The following is a 19,462-nucleotide window of genomic DNA, read 5'->3' as shown; positions in this document are numbered from 1 at the left end:
CAAGAATAAGTGTATATTTAGCATTATATTTCGCTAATTCACGTAAACATAATCCATAATCATATTTCTCCTTTTCGTAGTCTTTGTCACTGTCTTTCGATACACCGACATTGTCCGTCGTCGCAGTAGCATATATGTTGATCACGTGGATATATTTTGACAAAAAGACAGCCTCGTCGTATTTGTCATGCTCGTATTCAAGGTTACATATTGACAGTTTGATCCGTGATCGAATGCTTAAATCAACATTATTCAACAACATTTTCAATCTCGCAGCTACTTCCAGGACGTATTTTGGACTATATTGCTGTTTTTTCTTTACTTTCCTTTTGACAGTGAGTACACCTATCGCAATGTATGGTGGTTGGGTGTCACCTTCCATTGATAGCGTTGTGTCCGTTGGTGGTAAAGTTTCGAAATAAGTCACAGCATCTCTCGCTGCTTGGTCTCTTTTCCTTGATAATTCTGACACTACATCTTCAGTATTCACCTGTCGGAGTCGGTAGTATATGGAAAATGGTTTGTCGTAGTACAGAAAAGGTAACACAACGACAAATGTAAGAAAGAATACAGCCACTGCGCGTCGAGGTAACCTTATAACATCCATAATAACATTCACGATGACGTACCAGAGCAATGTATTATACCTGTTGCATTACTTAATAAAGGTTAAATAAGTTGGTAATGCCCTTATATCCAGTGACCAAAACTGAGTCAAGTGCCCAAGACGATCACAAAAATACTTCAGGCAGTGTAATTGAACGTTCGAAAGTGATCCAAAGATATGACAAAGGAACTATATGGAATGAATTAATGCTTAACCTTGTGTGCAATGCAGTTACTACGCACGCGGATTTCATAGTGATGATGTCACAAGAAGGGCGGAGTCGGTATGTGTCAGTTAAACCATACAAAAACCCAAGAGACTAGCACCAGTTGAGAATGGGTCGTCATAGTCCAATGATTTAACAAAACATGTAACATGTACTAAAATATGAAAACCGAAGTGTAGTCTGTCACCTTATCCATATTGTAAGAAATCCATCATTTTTAATATAACATATATATAAAAGTTTTATTTCAGAACGCATTGATCTAGACGTGAAAAGAGAGTTGAGGTCATGGATAGCCTCTAGACTAGAATGGATGTTTCCAATTACCATTTCCACACAATCACAAAGTTGTGATCAAAACAACATATAACCCTTCAGTGAACTGTACAAATAAGCTGCACTAGCTGTAACTGGAGTATTATTTTTAACCCATTCAGTACTGAAAACTTTGCCGCCAAAATTATTTGAACAAAATTCTTGTTTTTATGTAAGTTTTTGGCATATATCAGCTTCATTTTAGACTGGAATTAAAGAAATGTTACTTTATAATGAAGTAATATTATTATAACTATGAAAATATTCATATAAATTGGGTCCCAAACTTATTTAAAACTCGTCTCCAGTCATGAAAGGGTCAACCAGACAACCAACAATTTATTCTCAGAAAATTGCGAAATACATATAGTTTAGACATTGTAGATATCAATTATAAGTCTATTTCATCTATAAGTAACTGTAATGAGTTGAAATCGTATTTCTTTGGGGACACTGATTTTTGGGTACGGACCCAATTTGGTTGGATATGTTGTCCCATACTATCTGTACAAATATCTAAAAATACAGTTTCAAAAAACAGTCCAGTTGCAGCTAGTGGAGTTTTATCGTCGTCACTTTCTAATTGTACAAGAATGTTGATATACATACATTTATTCATTTACAATTTCAGATCCCGGAATTCCCCCGGATGTATATGAAATTTTATTTTGACGCGAACAACCGTAACGTTACAGGAACTGCAGACAGGCAAGGAACCGAGTTCGGTTTTCTGAAACCACATGATCACTTCGTTGTACCAAACATCGTTCACTATATTTGGTTTACTTGTCATTCGTTCAACTTCGTACATCTCATGAGTATGTTGAGTGCTCACAGAATTATGAAGGCAGAGAAAATTTTCTTTCACACCGACTGTGAACCAACAGGTGCATTGTGGGAAGAGGCTAGAAAAGAAATACCAATTTTGGAAATCCGCACCATACCACAAATACGAGAAGTATTTGGCAAAACCATCAACCCAAATTGGCCGCAACATTCAGCTGATGTTGCTAGGCTAGAAGTGTTAAGACGATGGGGAGGGGTTTACCTTGACAATGACGTATTGGTTTTGGCACCACTGGAGCCGTTGCGTTATTATGATTACGTCGCCGGTCGGGAGGTATCCACTAGGTTATCAAATGCGGTCATTCTCGCTAATAAAAATTCAACATTTCTGGAAAAATTCTACAACAGCTACAGTGACTACAACAGTCAATGTTGGACATGCAACTCTTTGAGACAGCAGAACTCACTAGCAAGACAATACAAATACCTCATACACATCGAGCCAGACAGTCTGATTCAGCCGAACACTGATAACTGGGATGTCATTTTCCGTGGACAATATAACTGGTACCAAGGCCATTTCACCACACATATTTATTTAACTTATTACAACTCAAAATTCAAAAGAAAAATCATTTTTAACAAGGAGACGATCAAAACATTGACCAACGCCTTTGGGGAAATGTGTAGATATATATATTATGGATCACCAGAGCTAATTAGGTACTAGTGTAATATTTGAGACCGTGTGTTTAAGTTCAGCAACTTGCGACAGTGTTATTTTGTTTTCTTTAACTGAAATCAGAAGCGTTTATATATTTTTAAAATATTTCGCCTACAAGGTGTCATGGTCTTGAGACTACGTGATAGTATAGGGCTATGTTGCGCGCTCAAGTACGCCAGTCCACAGTCTATGCTGGAGTCACCCAGTCCCAGCAAACAGCACCTGCGGGGCTGTGTGTGATTAATCGCTCCCTACTGTTCGAGTCATTTAATTAATTACTCCAGGTGCCCCCCCCCAAAAAAAAAAAAAAAAAAAATTAAAAAAAATCGTACTCGTCTCGTGAGGGAGACATAGCGTGGTGATACAGCCTTACCCATCAAGTCTTGTAGAACAATCACTCACCCTGGGTTTGGGTCGGTCACAACATATCCAGTCCCCAGGGGGATTTGAACCCATGACCTCCCAACTGCTACGCACGTAGTATTTCTCAGATTATTGTTTTCCTAATAAGGAAATATTACACGAATGCTGCTACTACAAATGTATCATACACTGTATTCTTAACAGGCAAGGGAAATATATTCACAATCTCACAAATTTTGCTCATGATTTGAACCAAATTAAACCTCAGGAGCGGCCGATCTCACAAATGCAAAATATCCCCAAAAATGTACACAGACATGTGAACCCACACACACTTATTTTTTAAAGCAACCAGCCAACAAAACATTTTCAGAAGTTAGACAAGAAAATACAAAGGTCACCCGATTAATGGAATAGATATTTCATAAGGTGTTCCCTAGTAGGGCCTAAACAATTGTTTGGTTAGATATATTTGCATACATTTGTGTATGTTTTTGTTCACTTGTGTATGAATTTCTGATATTATCTTTGCTATATACGTGATCATTTGGCTGTTCATATGGGCGTGGTCTTGTTGCTAGGCATATTTACATACATTTTTTGGAATGTTTATTCAATTATTTATTAATCCCCGTTACCTTTGCAATATATGTGATCATTTGGTTGTTGCTATGGGCGTGGTCTTGTTGCTAGGCACATTTGCATACATTTCTTGAATGTTTATTCATTTGTCTTTCTATTCCTGTTATCTTATCACCAATGTTACATTATCACCAATCAAGAATTAACAAGTATACATATTTGAAAATTTATTCAGTAAAGTTAAAACATTCCGATTCAATAACAGAGATAATGTATATATTTTTGCTTTACCTTCTTTTGAGCCTCCCAGAAAGGTAGCAATCAAAATAATTCATGCTCATCATAATGAACATTTGTTTTGTGTTTTTACTTATAATAGGTTGTTTTTTTAGTTTCTGAATATGAATTCAGATCAAGAAACATATTAGGATGAATTCAGAGACAGGTCATATATTACCTTAGCATACACCAAGTATTGCTTCCTGTGTAATTCAATGGAGAAGCATGTGCATCGAACCCTTGCAATCATTTTCCCACTTTGCCCAAATATGGCAAGAGATGTGCTCATTGATATGTATATTTACTCAGTGATTTGGCTTTGATTTTTTTCTCACAATCTTTATGCTTTTGTGCATACTATAAAGTTTCACTATCAATTGATGTGTTTATGTGATTGAAATAACGTTTCCATGACAACTTTATGCCACATAGGGTATATGATAAAACCTTTCTATAGGTTTCATTGACCTCATTAGTGCAGCCATACAACTGTGGTCTGCTAAACCCATACTTGGCCATAAGAGATTAATATCTTTAGAATTCTTATTTTTATTTATTTTTAACTTTGGGCACATATATGAACCATAACATACATCTTGTATGTAATACATAGACACTCCCTATTGGATCTGGGCCAAAAGTGTTATGCTGAGCCATGGTTGAATAGATATTAGTAACTTAAGGGGTCTTGTCTAATGGCACAATATGAAGTAACATAAAAGGTTTTTCCTAAGGGCACAATATGGAATATACAACGCGCTAGTTTCGGACCAGAACACAAAGTGCTCAAGCACATCAGTGGATATAATATATCTGAGATATATATATATCTATATATATATATATATATATATATATATATATATATATATATATATATATATATATATATATATATATATATATATATATATATATATATATATATATATATATAGATGCACAGAGTTAGTAATAAATAAGAGTTAAGATGCTATTTGAAAGAATATACTAAAATATAATCTGCATCTGAATACAACCCAGATACATGTATGAAATATATGTTGGATTGTTATGATTTTGTTATGTAATGAGAGTAGAATTGACTGCAGAGAACAAAAGTTAAGATTCAAATTATCAGGTTTTGAATTTCAAGTTAAGATCTCCTTAAAAAAATTATCTGTGTTAATATCTCAATGCATTTCATTCACTGGTAAATGATGAAATAACTTTACAGATATATCGTAATAAAAGACAAATCCAATTAGGTGTATTTCTACATTCTCGCAAACCAGACCTGATATTTTTTCTGAGACACTGTGAAATATCCTCGGCGGTGTGTCTTGGACGGTACCGTAAAAGAGGCTTTGTTTTATGAGGAAGTATTCTGCTGTAAATACACTTGTATAATATCTTGTATAACTTGATAATTGGCATCAACTAAAATATGATTTTCAGTGACAAAATAGCACCTTGGTAAATTGAATTATTCACGTTTAAAATCTTGTAAGCTGTACTGCATTGTACATGTCTGTACATGCATATATTGTGTAAATGTCAATAGCATATGTGCATCAATGCATATTATCATTGGCATATGTGTAATAACAGCCGTGCCAATCTCATGCACACATGGATACTACAGTCTGGTTGATTAACCATATTTGGAAGTGATCATTTGCATATATTACCATATCATTAATTTATGTAGAACTACAATCCAACAGGTAGCCTAATGCTTCTTCTACCAAGTACATATACAAAAGAGACAATAGCTTCAAAAATGTAGTCATGATGAGGACAAAAATACTATTTTTCACATCAGATAAATTTTTCACAAAATTCTACAGCCTCTCTTCTTCACTAGAATTCAGCCTCTGTTATTAAGGTTACTTCTCTAATCTCATAGCTCTCTTTCCAATGCATTTGTTATTGATATCAAAATATCTCATTTAACGAATGTTATGTTGTAGCAAAATTATGTGTAAAAAAAAATTTAATAAAATTTTTAAAAAAGAATAAAAAATAAATGTGTGTGAAATTATAAGTTAACAATGAGTTGTTCAACCTCTATTCAAAGACAGTCACCAGTTACACCTACACTTAAAGTGACCATACGGATGAGGATTGGGTATTTATATTGGATTGTAAACCCTTAATGACTTGGTTTCTGTAAGTCTATGTAATTACACGCTAAATATAGGGTATCAGGCTTTAATGACTTGGTTTCTGGAACGCTGTAATTACATGCTAAATATGTTATGCTTTAAAGACAAATCAATGTGAAACAACACTGACCAAGTCTGTATTTTTAACTAACTCAATAAATTACTAAAAGATTACTAAATGTGTAAAATGTTTGTTACTGTACGTACAACAACAAACTTTTTACACATTTTTTTTAAAAAACTTTTTGCAATGTATTGATTAACAAACACAGACTTTGTCAATGTTGTTTTACATTGATTTTTCAAGTAGGAAGCCATGATAAAATTATTTAATGAATTAAAAATCCAAAAGAATCCATATGGCATACTTTGGTTGTCAATCTTCATAAAACTAAAGCACCATTGTTTTGTAAATTATAGCCTCATGAAATAATAACCAAATTTTAGCATTTTAAATAAACCATTTTGATTTTTCATATTTCTGATGCATGTACTTATGCATAGGTTAAAATATTAATTTCTTCAAGCCACTTCAAATTGCTCAGCCAAAATTTTAATTTTAAACAAGAAACTTTGGTTATCTTTCTCCATAAAACTAGAGTTTCAGTGTTTGCAAATGACAGCCTCTCAAGATAGCATTTTTGTTATTTTGAATTTCATATTCGCTATGCATGTTCTATGCATCTGTGATAAAACTTTTATTTGTTGTAGCCACTTCAAATCACACAGCTAACAACACTCTTTGAAGACCATGGCTATCAACACATTTAAAGGCCAAGTTCGGATTAGATTACAATTTAGGTATAAAATACCACTGTTTTGGCATTGGAAGGCTATAGAAAAAGTTGGACCAGAACAAACGAACGATCGTATGTAATCCTTATGACCGTACTGATAAGATTACATTTATATAAGACCCTGGGATTGAAACCTTGGCCTTTAAAGTATCAGTCTTGTTCTCTCATTTGGCTCCTCATTGACAGGGATTTCATCCAAATGTTCTACGTAAAGTCTCATATGTGCCTCCATGTCAACTTTCTGGAAATCCCGCACATATGTGAAGAAGAAAAACATAAATGCAAATGCCATCACCCACTCTGCAACTGTGCTTACCAGATGTGCAGCATATCCCTGGAAGGAAGGAAGAAAATGTGATTAAAATAAACTGAAGTATTCATGGTACACTTCATATTTTGGTTACTTAAATTGCTACCATTTTGTAGGTAAACATCACAAGAAGGCATCCCAGAATTGACAAAGTGGATTTTCATTATGGCCACTAATCAAATGGCAATGCAGGAAATAGTAAATAAATAAAGGATATATTATGAGGACCTCAATAGATAGAATAACTATCAATTATAGTTATTTACATACTAATCACCATAATTAAGATATTAATAGATATTGAATTCGTCCGTCCGTCCATCCCTCTCTCTCACTCTCTCTCTCTCTCTCTCTCTCTCTCTCTCTCTCTCTCTCTCTCTCTCTCTCTCTCTCTCTCTCTCTCTCTCTCTCTCTCTCTCTCTCTCTCTCTCTCCATCTATTGGTTTCCAATGTTGACTATCAATTATATTTATTTGCATACGAGTAACTAAACTTTGCACTTTTTACTAACATTCAATAAATGAAAGAAATTGTCTCTCACCCCATCCGTTGGTTTCCAATGTTGACTGTCATCATGACTGTCATGATGATCCTGCCATTCTAAATGAGCAAAGATAGCAGATATCATAGCTGGAAAAAAAGTTCAGGAAAATGCAGCAAGACAAAATATAGAGTTGATAGTCACACCATCCTGATAAGTGTATTAATAAAGAAAAGTTGAATATAGAGTTGATATAGTCACAACACAATGATAAATGTAATAATATCACTAACAATCATATTAATGATACAGCAAAGTTCATAAACATACATGGATAGCAGTAGTACGTAGATGCATGCACGCGCGCACGCGCGCGCACACACACACACACACACACACAAATACTAGACATATATTTTTATTGAGTGATTACACATGAAGTTATAAATGATATTTACACTGCATTACAGGAAGAATCCCCAATTATTTGAAAGGCTAAGGTGTTAGCAAGGACTCAATATCAATAATGGTGAATAAAGCTTTATGTTTATGCATACATGAGAAACATACATGTACATAATTATAAAACGTTTTTATGTTCATATATACATGAAAAATATACATGTACATAATTATAGAGGTTTTAATGTTCATGTATACATGAGAAACATACATGTACATAATTATAAAGGTTTTTATGTTCATGTATACATAAGAAACATACATGTACATTATAATAAAGGTTCTTAAATTATACATACATACAAAATGTACATAATTATAAACAATACCATACCGGTACATAAACACACACAGTCACCCATACATACACCTGTGCTCAAAGTTACTCACTTTCTTATCTTTTTGCTATTCATCACACATGAAAGAATACACACAATCATAAAATAAATACACACAATCACAAGATGGAAAACGGAAAAAGAGACGCATGTTATGTTTCTGAAACTGTGACTGGAGACTGTCAAATAGCAAAAAACAGAGATAATCAGCATACACAAATGTATATACAGTAACTATAGAATAGTTTAAAGGATACCAATAATCATACTAACAATGGAGACTATAGATATAAACAACCTTATTCTACAAATAGATATTCCATTTCTTTCCGGGTACATTCCATATGTTATCCCTGTCTGTAAAATGGTATAGGAAACACCAAATCCAAACACCATGCTAGCACCAATCACATGGACAATGATGACGTTGGTTTCCTACAAAGACATAACAGAGATAATGTAGAAGAGACAGTAATGTAATGGTGGATGTGATGTGAAGTTCAATGTATGTTTGATGATCACTGAGCATGATCTCTATCTTCAAGGAAGTGCAATTTTCTCACATCACAGACTCTGTTTTGTTACTGGAGGTAATTGAAAAGGCAAGAATGGCAAATTATATCGCTGGTAACCCCCCTCCCCCACATTCTTTATGGTTTTTTTTTCATCCTTGTAATATATAAACCCTTCGTTAATAGGGAACTTGCAAACCCGCCATGTTGAATGTTGCATCATGGGAAATGTGATAATAAATACTAATGATTGGTATTGTAAACAATACTATTCCATTGTTTGCAACCACGAATGATCTATTCATAGTAACCCTGACAATTGTGGGAGGTTAATTTTATCAGTAGCTCCAGATTAGGTATTACGGTAACCACAGATAATCCCATAGTCCTTTGCATCTGAGCATGCTCAGTCTGGATTGCAAGTTCCCTATTGATGAAATATCATGTGCATGTGGTGATGACAAATTCTAAAAAATTAGAGAGAAAATGTTTATTATTTGTATCATTTCTATGAAGGTCACTGCTGTTTTTACAAACATTTCCAAAAGGATTGTTCAAATGATTTTAACTTTCAATTGTTTTCCATAGTAGAACTATAAATTAAGATAGAGTTATCTCCTCCTTTCCACTGGAATACGTTAGTGCATTTTAGAGAAATCTACTTAAACAAGTTAGTTTACCTAGATATGTCCAAGTCTAACTAACAATACAATGAGATTGCAGACTTTGATTATTAAATTAAACACAAAAAATGTAATGATACGTAAATACAAGTCTTAGAACATACATGGCCACCATTGTCTAACTCAGGACAAGTGGATTTCATTTTCCACTAGTCCTGGCACCTACAATTGTTAAAGTTTTAAATATCTTTTCTTTCGATCTTCATGGGGGGGGGGGGGGTGTTAGCTATAGATATGTCATAAACTGCATCGGGTAAGGTCCTACAGTTTCCCATAATGACCAGTAGCTTTTGCTAACTGTCGGTGCTTATGATCAACAATCATGCTCCCTTAATTTCACACACTGATCAAAATACATGACTTTATACATCTGTACTGATAAACCAATTAATTGATCAAACTCTTCATTTTTTTACACTACCTTGACTCATACTAATTCATCTATGTATACATCTGACACAACCTAGCCTCTTATTGTATATAAATCATAAATGCATAGTTGTAGGACTACTCCTTACACACAGACACACACACACAGACACACATACACACACACACACACACACACACACACACACACACACACGTGATTACAGTCTATATGTCACATCCATAAAACTTTGAGTGTTGCTGAATACAAATACCTGAAAATTAGCCACAATACTGAGTCCAAGAGAACTTAACATTCCAACAATCAATCCAGCTTTATTTGCTGTAAGAAGTCTACTAGTTTCACCAACATGGAACTCAGCAACCTGTTTGTATCTCACATATATTGTTGCAAATGCTGAGAAACAGAAAGGAGAAAACAGAGTATTAATATGAATCTATTCAAAAATAGATCTTAGACTCTAATTTTCATGTCAATTAACCATAGTACCAGTACAGCATTGATCCATATACAGCAAATAGCTGTACCACATTTGCTCAACTGCCCTTGTAATTTGTTACATTGCCTCATTGTACATGTATGTATGTAAAATTATCTTATGTAAGACAGAACAGCTAAGGGAGTGCAAAAAGTAGTGTGCCCTCTACCATCTAGTCTTGCTGCTAGACCTTTGGGCTATCTTCCAATATGAACATACACCCAACACACTATTGGGTCTATGAAGGCGGACATCTGAAGTTCGGGATTTCACTCTCAAGTAAGCGACCTTTTGTTGCTTATCGTATTAAAAGAAAGCCAGAAGGGCAAGCAGCTAGACTAGGTTCCCTCATGCTAATAGGTTTACTTGTGTATATACTGCCTCTAAGGCATTCATTGCTGTGAGTACATGATATTAACAGATTGTGTTATATAATACTGCCTACACAATGCTGGTATGAAAGTGATGCAAAGAGCACTTTGTTTTGTATAAGAAAGAGTATAGGTATAAATCTGTACATGTATAAGTGAACACAAACTGACCTAAAAAGGCTGAAAGATTCAGAAATTGTCCAAAGATGCAACTCTCTGGTGGTTTGGTACCAGTGTCACTGAAGACAGGAATGAAAGAAAGAAGTATAGAAAGAGAATGAATGAAACAAAACATTACAGACAACAAAACAGCATTCATTTTTAACATCACATCACATCACATCATCTTTATATTTGATACAGACTTAAGGATGGCATCTTTGTGTAGTCTGCAAACTATGATGCAACCATTTTAAGATATCACCACAAGAGGGCAGTATCATACTCGTACTGACCAATAAAATGCTGTATTACAAAGGTACTCAGCACTTATAAGTATTACTCTATCTCTAACACTGCTGATACAGAACTAATGGAATGCAAATTTTCATCCACTTGTGTTCAATGACTTGTTGTAAACCTAGATATTTTTGCTATTAGAAAACCTTGGGTTTTTACAGCCTTCAGCAAGTTGTCAAAGACTAATTTTTACTAATTACCAGACTGGTACATTTTGTACATGCAAAAGAAGGCATTTTAGTCACTATTTATTTTTGTGCTTTTGTTGACCATGAAAATAAGTGAAAGTAAGTCTTAAGTAAAATTTCCAGATTTACGATATCAAATTAGAAGACCAGTTTTAACAATATAAGACAAACACAATCTAATACCATAATTTGTGTTGACATTAAAGTGGCCATATGGATGAGAATTTGGTATTTATTTGGATTTTTATTTGATAAAACAAATTCACTATGTGGTTATACTTGAAAAAATAATGTAAAATAACATATACTAAGTCTATGTTCATAACTCAATAAACTGCAAAACATTAAAACAATTTATAAAATGTTTGTTATTGTACGTACAATAACTTTTTACATTTTTTCCATCTTTTTGCAATGTATTGAGTTATGAACATGGACTTGGTATATGTTCTTTCGCTTTATTTTTTCAAGTAGAAAAACGTAGTGAAGTTGTCTTATCAAATACAAATCCAAAATAAATACCAAATTCTCATCCATATGGCCACTTTAATCCATCACTGGGTGTTCACAATTAAATTTATAAGTAGGGTGGTGTCATTAATAACTCACCACAAGTATTTAAAGTAGCAATATGGATGAGAATTTGGTATTTATTATGGCTATTTAACTTATAAAACAATTTCATCATTTATTTATGTTTTCATTTATTGGATATAACCAGTGGGAGCTAATCCCATTTATAGGCTCCTTTGGTTCAGTGTTAGTGCAGGAGGAAACCAGAGTACCGTAGGAAAACCTGCGTTGTATGGTAGAGTCAAACTGAACGACACTCTTCTTACTTACAGCGTGGTATATTTAATCAAACCTTGTCCCAAGATAAGAGACAAGTGGTTTAACCACTCGGCCACCGACAACCCCATAGCTTCCGATATTGAAAAAATCAATGTGAAACAACATATGTCAAGTCCTTGTTTACACCTCAATAAATTGCAAATGATTAACAAATGGGTAAAATGTTTCTTATTGTACATTCAATAACAAACGTTTTACACAGTTTTAAGCTTTTTCGAATTTACTGAATTATAATTTGATTTGTAAAAATGATTTATGTATAGTTTTAACATGAAACCTCAAAGAATAAGAACATATTATTTGTATTCATGTATTGATAACTATAGTAACAAGGATGGTGATTGAAGTAGTTAACGCGATTGGCATCTACATGTAAAAGAGTAAACACAATACTGTAAATTATAATTCAGTCGCCAATCACTGTGAAAGAAACACTGTGGACTTAAACTGTTAATTATAATGCCTACTTCATTACCATGGTAACTTTCCATTTTGAATGTTTAGATATTATTCCTGATATTTTTCTTCATTCAGCCAAGGAAAATATGAGTGACCTAAGGGGCCTTGTCACTACAAGTTGAAAGATGAGTCATGACAAAAAACCCTACATTGTGAGTATTTTCCTGATGAATGAAGGAAAATATTGGGGAATAATATATTTCTATACCCACAAGCATTATTTATCAAAAGTTAAGGAAAATAATGAAGATTTTGAATGTTTTAACTTGTATTTTGATCACAACAGAACCAGTTACATAGACGTGTGTTGTCAAAACAGGGAAAAACCAGGGCATAAAATCCATATTTTATGCATTCAACTTGGCTTGTGTGAGGTATTTGGCTTACCTTATGTATGGAAATACTGCTACCACATCATCTCGGAGTACAGCAATAACATAGGAGGTAATAAAGGTAGCTGAAGACATTACAACCAGTGTGATTGGTAGAAAACATAGGCCTCCACCGCGATAACGACAATCACAGCAACACATCTTGTTTTGTTAAATGGGGAATATGCACAATGTATAAAATTCAACCTGTGATACAAACATGAAAAGAAACAAAAATATGAATATACTAAAATTATACATGAATCAGTCTTGCATAAGTGATAGACGTGCTATGATCAATTCATACATCGTTGAACTGAATTAAGAGTATATATGTACCAATGTATGATTCAGCCTGTGATACAAACATAAGATTCTACACGTTCATGTTCTACGTGTTCATGTTCAAAAACACCAGAACACATTAAAGAATCTATGTTCCTTGGTGATCAATGTGAAAATTTTGTATGACAATTAATTAGATCAAAGCTTTTTGTTAAATTTTAAAAGTTTCACTATAATTCCGAGGTTTGAAAACAATGGAAATATGACACCTGATTGTCCAATGATAATGATTATTATATATGTATCAGAGATTACTTGCATCAGGTGCGTGTAGTGGACATGGTAGTGGTATTTGCACCAAAGTACAATACTCAATACATGATTGCATAACTGTATGCAAATGATGGCAAGGTTACATATGTACACAACTGCAATCTCTTAGATGTGCGCAGTCTGGGTAATCAGGGTATTTGCATACACGTTTACAGTGTTTTCTACTGCACTTTTCACTAGCTATGCTTGTGATAGTCCTAATTGCAGACAGTGTATGGGACATGATACTGACAATGTCAGAATCGAGTCCCGACTTTCTCCATCTCCAAGCAGGACTATGCTTGTACTACAGTCACTCACTCATATCAATACGTTGTTCAAAATATTTACATGTGTTCTACAAAAAGTGCACACAAACTTACAATTGTTACCCATTTGTTTGAATTTTCATTTTTTTAAAGTATTTATCATTCATTTTTTAGTTGGCTTTGAGTAAAAGATCTCGAATGATGGATGCCATCCATTCATCAACACTTTCACCAAGCTAACCTGCAAGTTATATATTCTGACATGTCATGCCATGCTAATAAGTCTGAAATAAGATATACAATAGTCAGGCAATGCAATGCTATCAGCTAATCACTGCACTTTGTTGATAGGCCTGATACAGAGACAGGATATAAATTACATGACGTATCTTGTAGTGTAGAGCAGTGATAACATCAGTGTTGAAATTTACACAGAGCCAGTGTAAAATAGTATCTAGATTCCAAATACAAAGGTGAGTCAGAGCTAGAGGTTGACATATAGCATCTGTCATGTGGATGATATACAGGTAGTACATATATATGTATACATACTAATAATACAAATGTCATTATCATACGTCTGGTATTACGTAACGGCCCGCGTAACGGTAATATCTAAAACTAAATCAACTGATAATATTCAATTATGCATAGCGCTGGTGTACGTCATGTACGTGCCGTTGTCATGATGATGTATTTTTTCTGACATACTTATGATCATTATGTATCAAAACTTAAAGTGATGTTGTTGTGAGTAGGTGTACAGCTCAAACACTGTTGCGACACAGGAGGCGCAAATATTTTGATGACAATGTTATCAAAAGAAGGGTGACCCGATCAAAGATCTAGGCCCCTGTGACCTGGCGCGGCCGGCCTTGAGTTGAGCTACCCCGGCTGACAGCTGTCTGAATAACAAGTGGAAACGAGATAACTTACACAAAGAGGAGCACAGCCTTCTGATTCTTTTAGTGTCGCAATCAAAGTTTTCGCTGGTTATGACGAGAATTAATAGTCACTACTTGTAACGATCATATCAGGGTGTAAGATGAGCTCTCGATTACGTGGGCGCTGCCATCTTTGTTTATATGTTGTGTGATGAAATATTTTGCCCACTATGAACCACGCCCTCTGCAGTTCGCTCAGCATTATTTTCAAAATTTACAACTTTTGTCATAACTACATACCAGGGCGATGCCATGCAGCTGGAAAGTCGATGAATAGTAAAAGTGACAATGGTCTGCCGTCTATTATGTGTGCTTCATGGCGTCTATTGTATCATACTTGCTTACAATGGTAAACGTCTTTTTTCAGACTGAAGAAGGAGGTTATCTGAGGTCAATCGACGCTTTCACTTCTTTAGAAAGGTGAAAGTTTACTCGCTGACCTTACATTGTGAGGTCAAACCAATGTCGTATTTCTTTATGTGCTGCTCTATGGGCTCCTAGGTTATCGTGACTTCTGGGTTGTTGATATTCTACCGAGTTGTCACACGTCAAATGTAACTGATATACACAACGGGCCGGGGGCGTTGATTATGAAAATGTAAACGCTGTTTATCACAGCTCACTCATATTCTGCCTGTGGAAACTAAGTGTGAGCCGAGTACATATGACAGCTACCGTACATACAGTGTCACATCCGCGGTCATCGCTAATAACCTTGACTGTCTGTATTGATTTGTTTACTCCTCAGACCACCAGAAGAAAGGTAAGCAAACCGACAGAGTGCTCTGGTCCATAGTAAATATAAGTTGAAGCCTTCACCAAAATGCAGAGTGAAACCAAAGGATATTGGCCGTAACATTCAGTTTCGATCGTGGTAAAGAGGAGGCAGGGTTGGGGGGGGGGGGGTACGGGTGTCTGTTCACAGAGTCTGACTATAATATATTTTCTGTTATCTATTGAAAAAAGAGGTTCTCAGCCTGATGTAACACAAACTAACTGTTCAAAAAAAAGAAAAGAAACAAATACACATATCGGACCTGCGCCAGACACAACTGATTATATTGGATTTTATTTCCCTATTTTGAAAGTTGATGATTAAAAAACAACAAAGCATTGATTTAATGACAGTTTAAATAGGCAGTCGAGGGGATTGCGAAATAGAGCCTACGTAACCAAAACCTTCCTAATTCTTCTTTATATACGTATAGATTTTTGTGTATATGTAATCAACCGATATTTGAGTCATGTAAATTTATGCAAATGAAATGACATGTCTACTCCACGTAAGATTTGTGCAAATTAAATGACTTGTTTACGTTCTAGAAATGTCCAGGGTTGAAGAAAACCTGGGTCTAGATAATGTCAATCTGTGCTATGACCTCTTGGTGACCTCACCTAGCTTATAAATTTAGAGAGATGGCGTACATAGCCATTTTAACTCCATTTGCATTGATGAGAATGCGTGAATAGGACAAAGTTATTCATGGGTGTTGTAAATAGCGAAAGCATATATTGTGTAAGTTCATTTATCATGTAAGCAACGTTCGTTGAAATGATCAACAACACGACTGCGCAATTGCACAGTTCCATGTACAAATTGTATGCGTGTATCAGCCAATTTATGACACAGATTTATGTATTGTTTATTTATTTTCCATTGGCTTGTGCGTGTCATTTTATGAGGAAAGCTTGAAGGATATGTCGAATATAAACAAAAACGCCCCCATTTTAATATCACTGCCACCCTTCGAATCTGGAGGCACGTATGCCCAGTTTCATATCTTCATCTTGTTAGCCAAATGGTCTTACGAGGTACTAGTGTCCAGAGGTGTGTGACTATGTCACTGTACCCAAAATGCCTAGCCAGTGTATAACTGATCATCTGATCATATTTGGTCAAATCAAACATTGTCGTAATTAAAACAACCAGACCTCTTTACGGCAATACTAGGAAGTGAGATTGTCCTGGCAATAGTGCAAATAAACCTTCTTGTTGACATACATATCCATTTTCTACAAGTAGTGGAATTTCTTCAAAACGTTCTGTAGATAAAAATGTCGTTGCGATTATCGTGACACGAAACACTCATCAAGACAAACGGGAACAAACAGTGCATGGGACTATCATATATGTCTACAAAGTTGGGGTTCGAACACATTAAGGGTTTGATTAAATTCACCTCCCTGTAAGTAAAAAAAGTGTGTCGTTCAGTATGACTCTAGATACCGAACAACGCAGGTTTTCCCTGGCCCAGAGATGGAACTCCAGTTTCCTCCTGCACTAACACTGAACCCTCCTCCTGTTATTGGGCAATAGATTAAATAGATAAAATCAATCAATCAATCAATCAATCAATCAATAAATGAATAAATAAATAAATAAAAACAAAAGTAACTAAAACATATTATTACACATCTTACAAATCTGTATTTTTTATTTAGATATATTTCAAGTTAATATGATTGTGAAAATATGTTACAGCTTTTATTAGCCCGATATTTATTTTTAAAATGCTACTAAGAGCAAATGTAATAATTTCTATTTTACACGTGTGATAATGATATTTTGTATGATGCGTGAATAGAATGGAAAATATATTATCTGCTTTTCATATCATGTAATCACACTACTGCCACACATCAATTATTAAAATGGTCATATGGATGAAACATGAGTATAAATTTATTTTAGATTTTAAATTCATAAAACAATTCTATAATATTTGTTATACCTGAACAAATCATGTGAAACAACATATACTAAATCCTTGTTTGGAACTCAATAAATTGCGAAACATTAAAAAATGTTTTTAATTATTTTTTTTGTACGTACAATAACAAACTGCTTACATGCTATTTAGCTTTTTGCAATTTACTTGAGTTACAAACATACATATTTCGAACCCAGGATTGCATATTTTATCATTTCCTGTGGACAGAAAATTATTGAGATACTTTAAGCTTGGTTGTCGTTATTTATTGTATTATATATGTCGTTTCATTATTTCAGGTTCAATCCATTCACCAATAGCGAGGCACCTTCTTACTCAGCGTTACCTTGTATCGATGACGTCACTTCCTACGCAGGTGCATAGCGAACGAGTCACTTTCACTTCCAGGTCTTTTCCTTATTGAATGCATGACCGAGATCCATGAGATGTACAATGACAAAATACAACAAAATTACTTGTCATCTGGAAAGCACTGAGAAGATGCCAATACTAACAACGACACCAGTGTAACGTTTAAGCCATCATGAGTAATCCCAGCGGTAGGTATTCATTTTATCAATAATTTGAAATTCTTGTTTCTCGTTACAAGCGAATCAGACACGAAGGAATGTATTACATATTACTCTGTTTGACCTTCTGTATCAATTCTGCAAATCTCAAGCATACGAAGCCACAGCGACGTGTTAAGTGTATAAAATGCCCCCAAACATAAATATCGACTAACATGAGCAGGAATTTGCAATAAAGATAACATGATGATCGTGTTATCTGTGACTTCGTGTCTGTGTTGTACCATGTTCGGTGAACCATGGATATAGATCCATGGTTGAACGAAGCAAATTATTTTAATGCAGTGTACAGTCGTCAACTACTAATTGTACTTGAATATGAATCCATGACGACATGATAATGTGAAAAAGTATCCCCAAACACAAATACTGACGGTGACACTTGTGTTAATCTATGACGTTGTGCCTATGTTGTCGTTGAACGAAGCAAAATTCCAAAATGTTGCGCAGTGTCATAAATTAGCTTTAAAAGTTACTGGTTGTTATCTGTGATATAAATACTTTACCACCGAAAGGACGTCGACACTAGATAAACAACAACACGTTTTATAGCGTATCATTTCAAAACCAAAAAGGGTTTGTTCCTACGGTATCCTAGTAGATCTGGTTTTGACCAAAATAGAAGTCATGTTGAATTAAATATCACGAAATAATCACATTTCCAGTCCGACTGAGATGGACATAGCGCTAAATAGTATATACTTTGTCATTGAAATGACAATAGAACAACGGCTTCTGGGCTATCAATTCTACGTTCACCTAGTAGTTAAAGGTTTTGATCAAAAAAGAAGACAGCTTGTATTCATTATGACAAAATACTAAAGATCGACATGTCCTTTGCGATTGTTATAAAACATTGAGATGGACATAACACCAAATCGTTATTTTGAGATCTTTTGCTTTGAGATGAACCTCATTTTTCATTATTATAATCTTAATACTTATGAGACTTGTAATCCAAACGGACTTATTGCTGCGGCATATATGTGTTCTTTTTTTAAGTCTTAAAGTCGTCTACCATCTTGATGAATTGAATTTACATACCACCATACTGGATAATAAACTAATTTCATCCCATTCAGAAACATCGTATTTCCAGCCCGAGAGAACGTTATAACTGAAATAATAATGAAGGAAGCAGACAAAAACTTTCGGTTCTTAATTCGAAAG

At 34.5% G+C, this 19,462-nt stretch overlaps 2 protein-coding genes across 2 annotated transcripts in view; one reads left to right on the top strand and one right to left on the bottom strand.

Moving 5' to 3' along the window:
- Positions 1–6,819: 6,819 nt before the first annotated feature.
- The window catches only part of LOC144448565 (DNA damage-regulated autophagy modulator protein 2-like), a 46,769-nt gene continuing 34,126 nt past the window's right edge, over positions 6,820–19,462 (bottom strand). Inside the window, exons 2-7 of the mRNA XM_078138842.1 lie at positions 13,198–13,388; positions 11,024–11,091; positions 10,257–10,399; positions 8,675–8,852; positions 7,678–7,766; positions 6,820–7,160 (exon numbers count right to left, since the gene is read on the bottom strand). Of these exons, the coding sequence (XP_077994968.1) occupies positions 6,969–7,160; positions 7,678–7,766; positions 8,675–8,852; positions 10,257–10,399; positions 11,024–11,091; positions 13,198–13,343 (816 nt within the window). The 5' untranslated portion in view covers positions 13,344–13,388 and the 3' untranslated portion in view covers positions 6,820–6,968. The remainder of the gene's footprint in view (positions 7,161–7,677; positions 7,767–8,674; positions 8,853–10,256; positions 10,400–11,023; positions 11,092–13,197; positions 13,389–19,462) is intronic.
- The window catches only part of LOC144448253 (uncharacterized), a 23,356-nt gene continuing 21,906 nt past the window's right edge, over positions 18,013–19,462 (top strand). The window contains exon 1 of the mRNA XM_078138429.1: positions 18,013–18,262. Within this exon, the coding sequence (XP_077994555.1) occupies positions 18,247–18,262 (16 nt within the window). The 5' untranslated portion in view covers positions 18,013–18,246. The remainder of the gene's footprint in view (positions 18,263–19,462) is intronic.

The sequence above is a fragment of the Glandiceps talaboti genome, chromosome 17 (assembly GCF_964340395.1).
Source record: "Glandiceps talaboti chromosome 17, keGlaTala1.1, whole genome shotgun sequence".
Classification (NCBI taxonomy): Eukaryota; Metazoa; Hemichordata; class Enteropneusta; family Spengelidae; genus Glandiceps; species Glandiceps talaboti.
The sequence above is the reverse complement of the archived record's forward strand: the minus strand, read 5'-3'. Positions and strand labels throughout refer to the sequence as shown.